This window comes from Ptychodera flava, chromosome 3 (assembly GCF_041260155.1).
Source record: "Ptychodera flava strain L36383 chromosome 3, AS_Pfla_20210202, whole genome shotgun sequence".
Classification (NCBI taxonomy): Eukaryota; Metazoa; Hemichordata; class Enteropneusta; family Ptychoderidae; genus Ptychodera; species Ptychodera flava.
In genome coordinates this window covers 8,793,604-8,810,552 of record NC_091930.1, presented here as the reverse complement: position 1 = coordinate 8,810,552, position 16,949 = coordinate 8,793,604, and the positions used below count along the sequence as shown (strand labels likewise).

The 16,949-nt window shown below is 36.3% G+C and overlaps 1 protein-coding gene across 1 annotated transcript; it reads left to right on the top strand.

The window, feature by feature from the left end:
- Positions 1 to 2,776: 2,776 nt before the first annotated feature.
- LOC139124864 (transient receptor potential cation channel subfamily M member 5-like) lies at positions 2,777 to 7,760 on the top strand. Its single transcript, XM_070690967.1, has 6 exons — positions 2,777 to 2,943; positions 3,240 to 3,393; positions 5,197 to 5,348; positions 5,618 to 5,650; positions 6,069 to 6,207; positions 6,449 to 7,760. The coding sequence occupies exons 1-6, from the start codon at positions 2,856 to 2,858 to the stop codon at positions 6,585 to 6,587; spliced, it is 705 nt and encodes a 234-aa protein (XP_070547068.1). The 5' UTR covers positions 2,777 to 2,855; the 3' UTR covers positions 6,588 to 7,760.
- The last annotated feature ends 9,189 nt before the right edge of the window (positions 7,761 to 16,949 follow it).

The window sequence follows — 16,949 nt, the reverse complement described above, 5'->3', positions numbered from 1 at the left end:
TTAGCCTGCAGCAACGCGTTGTATACAGAGTACAATGCTATTATTCTATGACAATTTATTTAGACTAAATCATGATAACCATAGCAGCTCAATACCATGCATCAGCAGACAATCTTACGCACTGAGTATTAGACAAAACCATTTGACACTACTTTTAGAGTTCTGAAGTCTGCAAAACAGTAAAGGAACTATAGAAATTACGTGGAAAGTTTCGGAATTCACTTAAAGTAAAATTGAATACAGTGACTGTACCTGAGCCACTGATCAATTGTTAATACTTTCGGCAGAAAAGTTCGCCTTTTCAACAGCTTATCCCGCGGTCGGTCTCAGTATATCATTACGATTAACAGTTCCTGTCATTCACATGTGCTTTTTCTGTAAAACACAAGATCATAAAGACACTTATTTTTTAAAAAGAATATACGAATAACAAAAAATGTGCATGTTTCTTCTGTGCATTTAATTCAGGTCTCTTACGTCTTACTGCTCCTATTGTTTGCCTTCTTCATCATGACTGACTTGAGACCCAATGGAGAGCCGAGCTCGCCAGGTACTGTTGAATGGATTGTTGTTTTCTGGGTCTGTACTTTGGTTTTGGAAGAAGTCAGACAGGTTAGTCTGTACCTAACACTTAAAATTCAATTTTTAGCTTCCTTTATAACCAGTGTATCAGAGTGTGGTTGACAGCATTTTCATGAAATTCAAGTTTAAATTCATTTTAGAAGAAACAAAGATATTCCATGAATTGAAGTTGGAAACAAAGTGTATGATATTGAACCACTAAAATAAAATCTTTAAGTGAGGGGTGGTACAAATCTTTCACCTTACATTCTTTATTGGTAGGTGTAGCCGTGCTGATCTTCAAACCTATGTATACTTGGGGTTTAGTAGCACAGTGAGATCAACTAAGTTTTTTGATAGCATGAGCTTTTGGAGACTACAGTCTCCTTCATCAGATGCTGAGATGGAATGAGCAGGCGAAGCAAAAGTCACAATATATTAGGGGTCAAAACAAATGTGTGAAAGAAGCAACAAAAGGAGTGGGAGGTGTGAAAAACTGACAAAGAGTGTCAAAATGAAAACTCTAAGCAAATCTGAACTGTGACCAATTTTGACTGTGTTAATACTGGACTTAACCGGGACTATGGCTTCATGTCACATTACAAATAACTGCCATCTTACTGGCTTTAGCAGTTCAGATTTGCTTAGAGTTTTCATTTTGACACTCTTTTGTCAGTTTTTCACACCTCCCACTCCTTTTGTTGCTTCTTTCACACATTTGTTTTGACCCCTAATATATTGTGACTTTTACTTCGCCTGCTCATTCCATCTCAGCATCTGATGAAGGAGGGTAGAGTTGACTTTTCAGATCCTCAGATTCAGATCCTCAGATCCTCAGATTCAGATCCTCAGATCTCAGATTTCAGATCCTATAACTTCAGATACAGATTCGAATTTACAAGCCTTTTACAATACCCGTATTAACAGTATGATTGCAATATTAAATTTAATAGTTTGAATATGACATGTACAAGGCAGTTATGAAAAAACAACAAGTCTACATAAACGTTTTCGCTCAACAAGTTTCAACGAACACGGGTCTTACAATTACAGATTAGCTAACTTGCTTCTTCCGACCCCTGAATTCTGATTTAGCCCGGAGTAACTGGCCTCCAACATGGATTAGTTATATTCCCTCGCCATCAATATTATGAACGATGGTAAAATACGGACTGTCGATAGCCAGCATTTACACGATCGTCGCGGTCTTGATCGTTCGATCGCGGGTGTGTTTATCTCAATGAGGGAACGTTCACGTGATGACATAACAAGTGGAATCATTGCGCACCCTGTCTTCGACTGATGACGTTCTGATTCAGAGATCGAAGTTTTTAAGTTCAATATTCAAAATAGAAATAAAATAATTTCTAAAGCCTTTTCAAATCTAAATTATATTCTATTTATCAGTATATTACATCAAACTTTGAAAATTGTGAAATTTTAATTTCGAATCTGCGTCTGAAGTTATAGGATCTGAGGTCTGAGTCGGTCTGAGATCTGAGGATCTGAATCTGAGGATCTGAATCTGAGGATCTGAAAAGTCAACTCTACCGATGAAGGAGACTGTAGTCTTCGAAAGCTCATGCTATCAAAAAATTAGTGTTGATCTCACTGTGCTACCAACCCCAAGTATACATTCTTTATTGGTAAAATTACACGCGTACATGAAATCAATAAAATGATGCTAAAATCATGAAACACGTGCAATCACTCCACTTATAATCTTACTGTTGAGCACAGGACATATAGCGTTATGACATTATCTCTAACAGTTGATCGTCCGTGAACCGGCATCAATGAAATACAGGCTCTACAGTTGGTTATCTGAAGGATGGAATCGATTCGATTTGACCATGTATGTGCTGTTTGCAGTGTCCTTTTTATTACGCCTTGTACTTCCGCCATGTGGATTTGGAGTCGCAAGAGTTATGTACTGCATAACATTCATCTCATTCTCCGTCCGTTTCCTTCACATGGGTTTTGTGTTCGAGGGAGTTGGACCTAAGATTATCATGATAATCAAAATGGTAAGAGGAAACATATTGTGTATAGTGTTATATCACATAGCATGTGGTTGAAATACTTGTGTTGGGTGACAGAAGAATTCTAACTTATGTAAAGATGTCTTTGAATGTGGCACTGTGTAGGTTTGTGACGAAAAGGTAGATTTGATGATGTAAAATCGATATATTACTTTTATGTTGCAGATGAAAGACCTCGGTTTATTTCTTTTCATACTTATAATTTTCGTTGCCAGTTTCGGCATTGCTCGAGAGGCTCTTTCGAATCCAAATATGAAGCCACACTTTCTCTTGATGTTTCAATCATTGTACAAACCATACTGGCAGCTTTACGGAGAGTTGTTTTTGGAGGAAGATGAAGGTATAAAAGTTTTTTACTCACTTTGTAAAATTAATTTAACAACTTTAGAGCGCTAGTGTAATCTTATGTTGTTCAAACCCCTCAACGCCACTCATTCGAGCCTAATAAAGACTTGAAACATAAATTAGTATATTGTTTTCTCTTAATTCTTTACGTTACTATTAGATTACCTTATAATGACGTTAATTTGTCAACCAACATATACATAAACTGTTTGAAATACTTAGAGGTGCAACATAATTCAACCACAGCATCTTCAGACTAATATTTCCGGTTCTACACTGTTTATTTTTAAGTTGTGGTGGAAAATACGACTCTCAATGGAGACGTTAGAGCGGTGAATGCCTGCACGCTGGTCGACGGACATGGATGGATTTCAACAACTCTAACGGCAATCTACATGCTTATTTCCAATATTTTACTCATCAATTTACTCATCGCTATGTTCAGGTAACTAAGATAGCAAAAATTGTTGGTTCACAAATTATACTCGTTTGAAAAGAAGAGGGATGACATTCGTTTAATTTCATGATAACGACTGCAATTGAATCGATATAATGTCGTGTCGTTAGTAGATCAAAGAAATCTCTGGGTTACCATACTTGAAAGCTGCTTTATAATGTAAGGGGGCGCTGCACCCAACACAGCATATTTTGCCTAAAAATAACTTTTTTTGCAATTATTTAATTTCAATTAATTTGATAACCAAAGATGAAAATATTGGATGTTCATCTTTTAGCTGGTCAAGCAGTCGTAAGTTGTGTGATACAGAAGTGTCAATTTATCCGGGCTTCTTCTCCCTTCCAATTTTCAAATTTCTAAAGAATTTAACTCAAGTCTGGCCGGTTCAAATTTCCTGAAATTTTTACATTGTTCATAACTTGCTATATAACAAAATGACCATTTTGTTTGCCAATAAAGTTCTTAATTTTGATAAGAGGCATTTTAATTTTGCTTATATTGATTTTAATCAATTTCTTAGAGTGTCAGTCTTTAAACCCCTACCATTTTAGAATGAGGATAATAATGCCAAATAAAATAGTGGTTTTTTTTTTTTCTACATGCACTCTTCTTTCAAGTGAAATACTCATTTAAGAAAATAGTGTCACGTTTTTGCCTTAAATTAATTTTAATCATTCATACCAAAATTGAGGTGTTTTACCCCAAATATACACCCACTTCACCCTTTGAGTAAAAGACTGCTACCATAGTAACTGCGTTTTGAAAATAATATGTATTACGGGGTTTCCTTGTCATCTTTGATGAGAAATATTGCTTTGAAAAAACTGTGTCGGCAACATGCAGCTCCACCTTAAAGTGGTACTCCAAATTCGTAACATTATTAAAGTCAAGTATCGACCGTTGGCATTTAAAAAATGCGTAAGTTTGAATTCCGGTGGCCCCCTAAATTCAGCTTCAAAACATCGAACGTTCGGCACTGGGCCTGTTATCATCTAAGCTATAGAGCCTAGGCTGACGCGTTGGTGATCGGTCATGCCCCGTGGGGGAAAGCCGAGTCTTACTGACTCGGCAAAAAAACAGAAAAGAAAGTTTGCTGATTCCACAAGAATTCGCATAGGTGACTAGCATAGTATACGTGTGGTTGATACATAGCGGCCGCTGCATGGTATGCATAGTCGCATACCACCCCACGGCCGCTATGTATCGAACGCGTAACTGTGTGGCAGACGAAAAAATGTAGTCATCAGAGGCGGCTTATATTTTACACGTAAAAACTGATATTCGTTAAAAATATGATAGAACTGACTGAGAATAAAGAAAACGACAAAAACTAAGGAGAAGTTAAAAAAAACTAACCTGAAGTGAAGGCATAATGCTATATATAAAGTCTTTGCAGTTGCCTGTAAAATTGCGTCGTTCGAACTTATTATGGACTCCCTAGAATATCGTCAATCAGCACAATACAAACCTTTGGAGGATTTCGGGTCATGATCAGAAACGATCGTAAAACATCGGGATATGAAAATACGCCCAGGAAATGACATATTTTTACCGATATCTCGCGATGCGCGGGCAGTTGCCACGTCAAATATCGACCGTTGGCATTAAAAATGTCTTTTAAAAATGTTACCTAGTGGAGTGCCACTTTAAAACTTCTATAAACATATATCATAAATGAAGTAATAGATTGGGAATTGTTTTGAAATTAAAGAGTTTATCGGAAAGTGTCGTTTCATCTTGTAGAGGTTAAGTAAAAACGTGCATTTTCTGGTTTCATTTCATTTCCGCCAGTTTCACATTTCAAAGAGTGCAGGACAAATCAGAACTCATTTGGCGGTATTATCGTTTCGGATTGATAAGCGAGTATCACAACCGACCAACACTGGTGCCGCCACTCATTGTTATCAATCATGTATACAGATTGATTATTGCATTGAAACAACGTAAGTAATATGGTATTCTATGACACATTTTGATATTCATTATGTGCAAATGCTCAATTGTCGTAGGAGTACAGACCGTAACATAACTGACATAGTACACGTATATCATGTTTGAGACAATGAGTATTTCTTGTGCATCTATCGCAAGAACACAAGACCGTAAAATTCCAAGTTAAAATACACACCTTTAGCACCAGCCTCAAGTGTTAGATGCATGGTGGGTACATAAGTCAACATTACTGAAAATGATAAATTTGATCTTTCTATAGGATTTTCTCCTGAAGAAGAATCGAACTCTCTCCGTAAGTTTTTTTTATGATCAATTTTTAGGTGACAAATGCATTTGTCAATAACTAGCCTAATACTTGTAATCATTGGCCTAATTATTGAAATCGTATTTCGGACAAATAAGAAAAATGTCTTTTCAATAGAGAAGTTTATCAAGATCACATTTGCCAAACTAGGTCTGAGATACAAAAAAGTCGTTTAATAGGTTTAGAAAACTTTTCTTTACCGTCCATCTATCATAAAGATGAAAGGATGAAATAATTCTTCCCTTTACACGATGTCATGGATTTACACACTCATGGCTGTAGTTTAATCTTTACAACAGTATGTAGTCGGGAGTGCAAATATTGTTTATGTCATAGCAAATTTATGGGTACAAATAGAATGAAAGATGTTAAGACCGATGACAATATGCCACTGCATTATCTTTAGGTGTCCACTTAAAAAAGGGCAGCCGCATTGATGAAGATGTGAACCTCTTTGAGAGTAAACACTTGCAGAGTTATTTCATCAAGAAAAACCTGAAAGAGAGGAAATCAAACCAAAACATCGTTACATCCGCTGCAGAAAGGTAATTCATTGTGCTAATGCATCACTTGAATCATAGTTTTGCTTGAGATAACAAGTACCAAGATAGATTTACAGATACGTTAACGTAAATTAGCTGAAGTACCTATGTTAATTCTATAAAATTTTCTAGCATTAAAAGATACCGAAAACCTCAAAGGCAACACGACCACAAATTAGTAAAGTAGTGTAAAGTTTAGAGATCCACAGCTCTTCTTATGCCTAGTTTCCATTTGTACTTCCAGATTAACCAAAGTGGAGGAAAGGGTGGATAACGTGGAGAAACATGTTGCAGAAATACTGAAAATGCTGTCAGTTAAAGAAATCAAGGAATCGAAAATTGAGAAAAATATTGCAGAAATGCTGAAAATTCTAAGGAAATAAAAGACCCAAAATGTCGCCATGGAGACACCCAGTCCTCATCTGAGAGATTCAAGAATTATACAGCCAAATAAATTACCTGCAAATGGACTGTCGACAGCCACATCTGCTAGTGTGGCCCATATTTCAATCCCAACGGTTTAGCTTGACACCCCTCAGCACTCGCTTTTCAGCCTTTGGCTCTCGGTTGCCGAGCCAGAGATAGCATAGTCAATGGCACCTGCTCTGGGGGTTACATGTTGAATTTTTAGCAAAGAAGAGCCAGTGCGAAAAGTCGTAAACTTTACAAACAAGTGCAAATGAGGCAAAGCACTATATTTGTACCAAATTTGCCAAGGTAACCTTTAAAATATTTACAAGGGTGGTACTTTCTCAACTTTGACCGCTGACGTTGAGGTAAAGAAATTTAACTTTTCGTACAATAATGCACCAGAGACTGTAGACAGTCTAACCAGCAAGATATCACTTTACCTTACCATCAATTTAATCCTGTTTGTGGAGCACGAAAACTCTAAATGTTCGATTCATTATTTCCCAAGCGCTCTATATAATAATGTACTAACATTTGGGCAACACTTCAAAAAGTAATATCTCTCCGTCGTGTTTTATAGATGTTCAAACATGTTTTTCTAAGACCATTATTTTGCTCTTGTAAAGCTCAGTTTATCATTTTTTTACCACTTTGAGTGTAAACAGGATTTCTTCTTTGACCATTGAAGTTCAACTATAATCCACCTTAAGTATCCTTTTCAGTAGGTCTTGACAGTGATAGAGTAACAACTGAACTCACTTTCTTAAAATGTTTTGTAACGCCGCTGATATGGCAATTCAGAACAGTACGCTATTCAATAAACTAAAATGTATTTGCTATTGTTACTTCAGAGGCTTAAAATTTTTGTCTTTTAAGAACCAATTCAATTAATTTGGCCTCTAGTGACTTAACCAAATATTTCTAGGTTAGCCTTGCGATAAATAATTTATGCGTGATATCTAGTGTGTGGGGGTGTTTTATTAACTCTACTATATGTAAACTGGTCACATTCAAAAAACTGTAACAATTAATTAATGCTCGTTTATTAAAGGTATACTGTCACCTTCCTCAATTTTGCCTCAGTTACCATTGGGAAAGAGAAAATCAAACCAATCACAGATTTTAAGCGGGCGGCCGCTTTTTAAAAAACAGCGCCCTCATATGGCATTTTGGATGGCAAGGAACGCCCCTTTGACCATATATGGGCATATTTAGATTACAGGTGACCGTATACCTTTAAGAGTTGGCATTCAGACCAGTGGTTTTGATTTAATGTCTTACCTGGATGACTGCCTGCCATACGTTGTGAGTTATAATTCAATCGGGAAGTTACTGTATTGTAAATATTCGAAAAAATTACTTGTACCGTATTTGGCACATCATGTTAAATCTAACAAGAGAAATTAATCTTTGAAGTCGGATAATCATAAGTGCAGGGAATTTTATGTATATTGCCTCAATAAATGAGTTTATTTGTCCGAGAGCAGGTGACAATTTGCCCGACGGCAAATTGTCTCCTGCTGCTAAAGCACAAAAACCCATATATTAAGGCAATAATATTTTGATTACAAGCCTCTTTACTGCACAGTTACGCTAAATGGCATAAATTTACATGCAGGACATTCTCAAACAATTTCATAATTATCGACCAGCTTCAAACGGATTTTAACGAATGTCAAAACCATAATAGTCACATCGAGGCATATAATAAATAATATCAGTAGTAACTTATAGCTTTGTCAATACCAGTGAGGCGTGTTACTTCATACCCTCAAAATATTAATGATAATGTATCCGATTATCAAGTTTTGTGGCCCAAGATGTTTTCTACATTTACAAAATCACTGACATTGCAAAAACTATGAAATAATAGCAATAGTGTACCCCCAGCCAGCAATGGACGAAAGCATACTTTGCAGTTCATAATGTACTCGGCTTCTCCTCGTACATTATGTCATGCAAAGTTTGCATTGTGCAGCTGGATCCACCTCCATTGCTTGAAGCATGAAGTATTGAAAGAATATATAACTCGACAGCAGCCGCCTAGCTGGGGAATTAAACTTTTTACTTATTGTCACAGTGTTATATTTAAGAGTTCCATCTGAATATATTTTGCGTTTCATTTTCAAATTTCAATGTTTTTTAAAATTATGCTTCCAAGATGTATTTTTCAATGCCCTGGTATTGTATTTATACATCGATTTATACACCCGAATTAACAAAGTACTGATGTATTTATACTATTGTTTGACCTGCAACGCAAAGGATCAGAACACCAAAGTAGCGGTAGCAAGCGCAAAAGACCGAGAACGGAATATAAAACACCTTTTCAAATTTGTCATATATTAGAAATTTTACGTATAAACTGTTCATAATACACTGGATCTTAGCAAATCATTGTTTTCATATGGTTTTTGGCTTGTGTTGCTAAAAACAAAGCGCTAATGACGAACATTTATTTTTGAATATTTTCACGGAGAGGATTAATAATAATTTTTTACAGACATAGAACCAGGTTATGCCATCAATTAGCTAGTCTAACTATACAACTATGCGAGAAAATAATCTGACCAGAGATTAACAAAATATCTTGTTTGAAATCCTCAACACAAATGTATTGTCTTTACGGTGAATATGATGCAGAGTATTACTTTTATCAAGTGTGCATATTTTATTCTGATAGGTATTCATCAAGGTACTTTTGTCTAGATTGTATAATTATTAGAAATGATTTTATACAATCGAAGTCTGTCAATACAGAAGTGTTTGCTAAATTTGTTTGTTTGTTTTTTATGTAGAAAGAGACGCAAATAAGAGTTAGCGCTGTAATTGCACAATATGTTTGTGATGTGTTATTGTGAAATCAATGATTGTATATATTTATATGCCTTGCGTGTCCAGGTATATCTGTTTGTACTTTGTATCCTACAATAGGCCGAAGGCCAAAGAACTGATTTAGTAAACAAATTTCACTGCATCAAAACGCAATAATACAGATAAATTCACACTCATGAGTTGACTGTATTATGGAATAATTCACATGAATTTACATGAATACAGGCTTGCTGAATACAAGCAACGGATTCTTGACTGTATTCATCTGTATATGCACTCTTCAGCTAAATACAGGCAATAATCCATGCAAATACAATAAGTATTATCGCTACAGCTCTGCGCTATAGGTTGTATTCCGATCGAAATTTTTTGGAATTTTTTAATGTTTATGAAGGAAAATTTATCTTTGTTTGTCGAATGACTTGATGTTTTGTGCCTTCTCTGTCGCGTTCCTATAGATAATACGATACTGATTTATTCACTTTCAAATTCATTTTGGTGTAGCTTTCGGGCTTATCGCCAGATACGACGTTCACATTGAGCCATGCGTCTGGAGCCGCGACTTTACTGAGCTATTAAAACGATCCCTGGGGAGTAGACCGACGGCACTTACCATCCGGTTATTGGGAATAGCTAAAGCTATAGCGACTCGAAAATTTCTAGTCGTTAAACAGGCCTTTACTTCCACGTTTCAATATCTGAATTTATCCCATCGCCTTCCCATTGTCACGAGAATGGCGTGTGTACTGCGGCATTTTGTAACAATGTCGCGTTTTGTAATAACTTACGCAAAATGTTATAGGGGTATCAGCATTTTGTAATAACAGACGCTTTCATAATAACGTTGGCAGTATTTTGTAATAAAACAGTCTACGCATTTTGTAACAAGGGTATCAGCATTTTCTATACTTCACACTTAGTAATAACGGTGAACGCATTTTGTAATTGTAAAGACTTCTCCAAGTGTTAAAGCATAATTTACGTATACTGTTTTGGATATTTTCTTGACTTTGGAATTATATTAAAAATTGTGTGTTTACTCAGTAAGCGTACACAGTAAAATGATCGCTCTCTGACTTCAATTTTAAATTAGTAAGACTTAATTCTAGATAGCTATCAATAAGTATTATTACGAACTTATCATCCAAGCGAGGCAATTTCTAGATTTTGAATGTTTTGTTTGGGAGATCATTGGTCACTCAGTTGACTTATTACCATAGTATTCAAATTATTCCTAATTTAAATAGGGGATAATGACACTGTTTCTGACGTATTGAAGACACCCAGCAATCAACAGGCAGATGCTAAGATAAAATGAAATTATAATAACATAAAATAAATTATTACACATCTCCCTTCGCAAACATTAGAATCGAGCTTCAGTAAACCTGGGTACGTGACGAGCATGTGATAACCCCTTCACTTTCATATTCGGTGATAAACGTCATCGAACGTCAGTCGATTTTTATAGAAAGTGTACGAAACATCCAGTAATAAACTGCGCAGAGTTTGAAAAGTGCTCTGAGTAACCACGTACACTTGGCCAGTTTTATAAATCTGTTGAGAATAGCCGATGAATCATGATCGCCAGCTTATATTGAAAGACGGTGGGACCTTGTTTTACCTGATGTCTGGAATGAAATAAATAGTTTGAAAAAATAAATGCGACTTGTGAGGTTGACAGCGTTGAAATATCGACTATTAGGTCTGAGGTTTCTTGTCTGTTTGTCACTCAAATAAACCAAGACAACTTTGCAAGACCCTGCATGTAGACCCCCCCTAAATACAAAAACAAAACAAACAAAAAACCGTCATTAGGAAATTACAGTGTGTGCTCTACGTGTATCTAGCTCTTTGCTCACTTGCAGCGTTCACTCTGTGGCCAACACTAAAGAGCTGGCCAGCTCCATACCAACACCAACTCACCGAACCGCAAACTACAGAGGCAATACATGTAATACAGGAACAAAATATTTTTGTACCTATAGCGCCATCTGTAGACTGAATTATTTTGATCAACTGATGCAAATGATCTGAAAATTCTTATTGTAGATCTTAAAATCCCTTCTTCTTAAAGCATGCAACAGATTTAGGTCTACATATAGGTGGGACAGGAATGCATTCATCAAGGTTTGGCCGTCTTTTATGTATTTTATCATAACGGCACCCGTGTATTGGTTGCAACGTTATAGGTGTTAGGTGAGACAGGGATAAAAAGTAAAACCTCACATGCATGCAAAAGTGAGGCTTTTTCTTGTTTACATCTCGGTCCGGTTTCACGGTTCCCTTGTCGCGTGACCCGGATATGACGGTCACCACAATCAGAATTGGTGGTAATGCTGTTGAATACTTGGAATAGTCAAGTGCGTGTTCTACAGATAGTATGTCACCCGGCTGTTGTTTTGATGTCCTCCAAGGTACCACACTGGGTAATTGAGCATGCAATATTAATAACCGCAAGCAATATATAGTTGAAGAGGGGAGGGCTGTGCCTGTATAGATAGCTCCTCTGTCAAAAGTGGTATGGCACCAATTAGGAATTTTGAACACTGGAGGCGCTAACACCCTAAATGTCTAAAACTGAGCATGCACTGATGACATATTACAAGAAGATCTCCGAAACCGAATCATCTATCAGCAAATGGTCATTTGTTTAAACACAGATGATCTATAGAATAACACAGACTTACCTATGATATATTGTGATAATTACCCATGAAAAACGTCTTAAATGAAACATATATAACTTCCTTTATATCCTGTCACCCACCAATCTTACAGCCATTGACGTCCGACGATCACACACTGGTATAGATACAATCAACGACAAAACACCAAAGTGAAAGCAAACATGTTCAAAGCTGATTTTCTTCTACAATATGTAAAATTACTAGTAATTAATTCCAAATGCCATTGTTCACATGTCCTTCATTCAAACGATTCCCCAACAGCTGCAGCTCTTGGCATGGGAATCCGGTCATCATACTCTGATATGTTTGACGAGATAGATACTAGGAGCATTTCGGCGATGATTTTTATCGTGAGACCTTACCTTATGAACATCGTATGGTTAATCGGTTTCAAAATAACATGAAAAATGTGAAGAACAACCAGATGAAATGTCAATAGCATAAAGTGAACAGTTTTGATCATGAGACATTACTTTTTACATACAGTGGCATGAAGGTGAACGGGTACTGTACAAACATACCCATTAGAACTTGTGGACTCAAGCGCTGGCGCAGCTCCCCCCCCCCACACACACTATATATATATATATATATATATATATATATATATATTATATATATATATATATATATATATATATATATATATATATATATATATATATATATATATATAGAGAGAGAGAGAGAGAGAGAGAGAGAGAGAGAGAGAGAGGACGAGATGTCAGAGTTACTTGAAAATGTGCATCAAAATACAAGTAAACTTGAAGATACCAGTCTTGACTCAATGAGAGAAATAAACCGGTCTTTGGATCACTTAAAGAAAGAAAATTATGATTTAAAACGAGCCAAAAACAATCTAGAGAACAGAACCAGACGAAATAATCTCATTTTCTAAGGTGTTCAGCAAAAGACCACGTCAGTCTGAAAGCTGGGACGTATTCGAAGAGAGTGTAAATCCATCTTGATGGAGAATATGAATATAACCGAAGACCTTTAATTTGAAAAGGCCCATCGAATACCGAATGCACCAAAGATCAGAGGTTCTCTGCCAATTATTGCCATGTTCTCCAGAATTAAAGACAAGTCAAAGGTTCTGTTTATTCCGAAGAAACTAAAGGTACGAATTGTGAGCATAGGAGAGGACCTCTCGAAACGTTTACGGAGATTTCGATCCAACCTTCCATCCTTCCGTAAATCATTGCCGGAAGACAGTCCGCTGCTAAAAAGGTACACTCGTTGGGACAGGCTGACCGCGAAAGATGAACATGGAAGCAAAACTTCTACAGAGTCAGCGAAAACTCCGGACAAGTCTACAAATTCAAGCATTTTTCAAGTAAGGGTCGTGGCCAAGGTCAAGGAACTCAAAATTGTCAATTTTGACATGGATCATTAGGGCTTCAAAGCCTAAGCTTCACAGCCGTGACTTTTTTTCTGCGAGTATGACATTGTAGGTTTCACTCAAACGTTCTGTACTGCTAAAGATTCTGTAGATTCTTTTAAAAGTCATGCTGTTATTACCTTCCCCGCCATAAGGACCACAGTAGAGGACGGTTGTGGCGGTACTGCTGTCTACATTAGAAAATCTATTATTGAGAAAGTTAAACAAATACCCTCTCATCTTCAACATTGTATTTTTGTGCGCTTAGATAAGAGTCTGTTCAATTCAGTTGGTGATGTCATCTTTGGTTGTTGTTATTACCGCCCAGACATTGTTATTGAGTGTATAGATTCGCTAGAAAATCAACTTGTGCATCTTTAACATGAAAACCCTTGTTGTTATTTTATAATACCGGGTGATCTAAATGCTCGTACGGGTGTGGAAAATGACTTCACACTTGATGATTCCACTGATCACTTGCCAATCGATGATGTAGTTTATCATCCATCATTATTTTCAGAGCCACGTAAATCAAAAGATCACTTTGTCAATGAGGCGAGAAAGGATTGGCTAAACATCTGTTGTAATTTTGATTTACACATTTTAAATGGCAGAGTGAGCAATTAAAAAGAAGGTCATCTTACGTGTGTCACCAAACGGTGCTAGCGTTGTTGATTACATCATCATGTCAGCTGGTTTATTCTCTTAGGTACATTTCTTTGAATTTATTAAAAAGAATAGAATCAGACCACTTTCCTGTCAGCTGTAAGAGATTTTAGTACGAAAGATTCTTTCACTACAAGTAATACTAATGCACAGAGTATACGCTATTATTTCTCAGAGAATTGTAGAAACACTTTCAGAGACAAACTTGTTTCCAAAGATGTAATTGATACAATATAAGAAGCCCGCATGGCCCTACCAAACGTAAGTCGCGCAATTGAGAAATTAAGTGAGGCCCTTAAGACTGCAGGCGCTGACGGAAGGTGCAGCCGAAACGAAACACAAAAAATTACCCAGCCGCCTTGGTTTTGAAGGTCATGTCAAAGAGCAAAAAAAACTATGCCAGAAAATTTAAAGCTGTTCAGACAGTTGGATACTCCTGATTCGTTGGATAATTCTAAACGGGCAAGAAACGGGCAAGTCTTCAAACAGACATGTAAAAACCCCAAGAAAACGTATCAGAACAGTATAAGAAATATTTTTTAGAGATGCGGCAGAAAAGAATTCACATGCTTTCTACACTATTTTGAAGTCAATAAATGGCCGCAAAACAACCAAGTAAATGAAATAAGCATTCGAGGCCGGTATGATTATTTCAGGAATCTGTATAATAGGTGAAATGATTCTGACATTGTGATTCACAGTTTTTTATCCTCAAATCAAGAAGAAATTGAAGAGTTTATTTTAGAAGCGATGATTTGGATCAGGAGTTGACAGAGTTAAATGATCATATCACAGAACACGTGGTTTTGAATAACATTTGAAAGATAAAAACTGACAAATCGCCAGGTCTAGACGGGTTGCTAAATGAAATTTTCAAATATTCCGCAAATGTAATATTACCTTTATTGATAGAAATGTTGAATTTTATTTTTGACACAGGAGAATTTCCTGAAGAATGGTCATTTGCTATTATTATTCCATTATTAAAGAAAATTGCTACTGGTGACGTTAACAACTAAAGAGGAATATATCTACTAAATGTGTTGAGGAAAAATATACGAACGTTTAACAGAATGGTCGGACGAACATATTATTCTTTCAGATTGTCAAGCAGGATTTAGAAAAAAAAAATGACAGTATCACTGACAACATTTTCATTCTACATGCAATCATCCAGAAATGTTTAAGTACCAGACGTGGCAGCTTATATTTTCTTTGCATCGACTTCTCCAAAGCATCTGATATATTGAATCATTCACTTCTATTGTATAGAACTATGTCACTTGGTGTTAGAGGTAAAATGTACCACATTCTTTATTCTATGTACAGTAATATCAAATCCTGTGTTAAGTCAGGTAATGTAACCTCTGATGAGTACTTTTAACTGTCCATCGCTGTAAGACAGGGCTGCATTTTAAGCCCGATCCTATTCAGTTTTTTTATTGAAGAACTTAGTTCTATTTTCATGTCAACAGGATATATGGGAATTCAGTTGACACAAGAGATGTACGGTGTTTTTCTGTTTATTATACGCAGTACTTTAGACTCTTTAGGACGCCATACTCGGGCAACGTTTGTCAAAAATATCCAGTTATCACATGGTTTTGATGTTGTCTGGTTTACACAGGAAGTGGGTAATATAGATTTTTTTATGACGATATTTGAGATAAGAGCTCAAGATAATATTAAGCAACAATGGCAAACCAGATTGTCACTCAAACATAAATTAAGATTATACAGAGAGTATAAAAGTTTACTAGAGCCAAAAATACATACCTAACATTTCATTGCAATTATAAAGTTATTCAAAAATTTGCTCGTTTCCGTTGTACCGCTCTTCCTCTTGCAATAGAGGAAGGGAGAAGACATGGTATTGATGCATCTTTAAGATTTTTAAATCTATGTACAATGAATGCTGTCGAGGATGAATACCAGTTTCTTTTAGTGTGTCCATCATATAGCGATTTAAGGAAACTATACTTACCAAATAAAATTATTGTACAACCGAATTTTCACAATGTAAAAAAAAAACGCTCAGTTTAAACAATACTGATCAACTTGGCAGTCTCTGTTATTTCGTATATAAAGCCTTAAAATAGAGAGATTCACACGTACACAGTGATTGATGCATGCATTCTCCTAACTGTTCTTCTGTTTTACAGTTGACGAAATTGTATGTATTTCCCTCTCTTTATGATCTGTATTATTCTCTGTCGCAAGTTAATGTATTCTATATAAACTCCTCTCTGTATATGGGCCGGTGGCCTTTGAATGCAAATAAATACTTACTCCTTTCACATAACGTAACGTTTATGTTAAGTGGGCTAAAGAATCACATCGAATGGGGTGATAACACGTCGCGTTATCGCCCTCACGACAACGCATCCCACTCAAGTTCGACGTCTGATGCGTGAATTTTGGTTCATTCTTTATTAATATCGCTTTGCGACCTATTCCAATTCACTGGACCCGGTTTCTATGAAGGTAAGTATATAAAAAGCGTAATAGCGTATAGTTAAAAGCTTCAGCTTAGTTTGGCGAGTGTTGAAACTCAACTGTGGACGATATTCTGTTTCGGAGTAAATACATCCCTTAACGCCAACGACGAACGTTCGGCCGAAAGAAAACGATATCAAATCGTCGACAGGGTGTCACTGTAACTTCACCTCTGAGTAATTGCATATGCTTCAAAATGCTGATGCGTAGGTAGACAACTTTTAATCTTAATATTCATTTCCTTTGAGCAAGATATGCCAATCAAA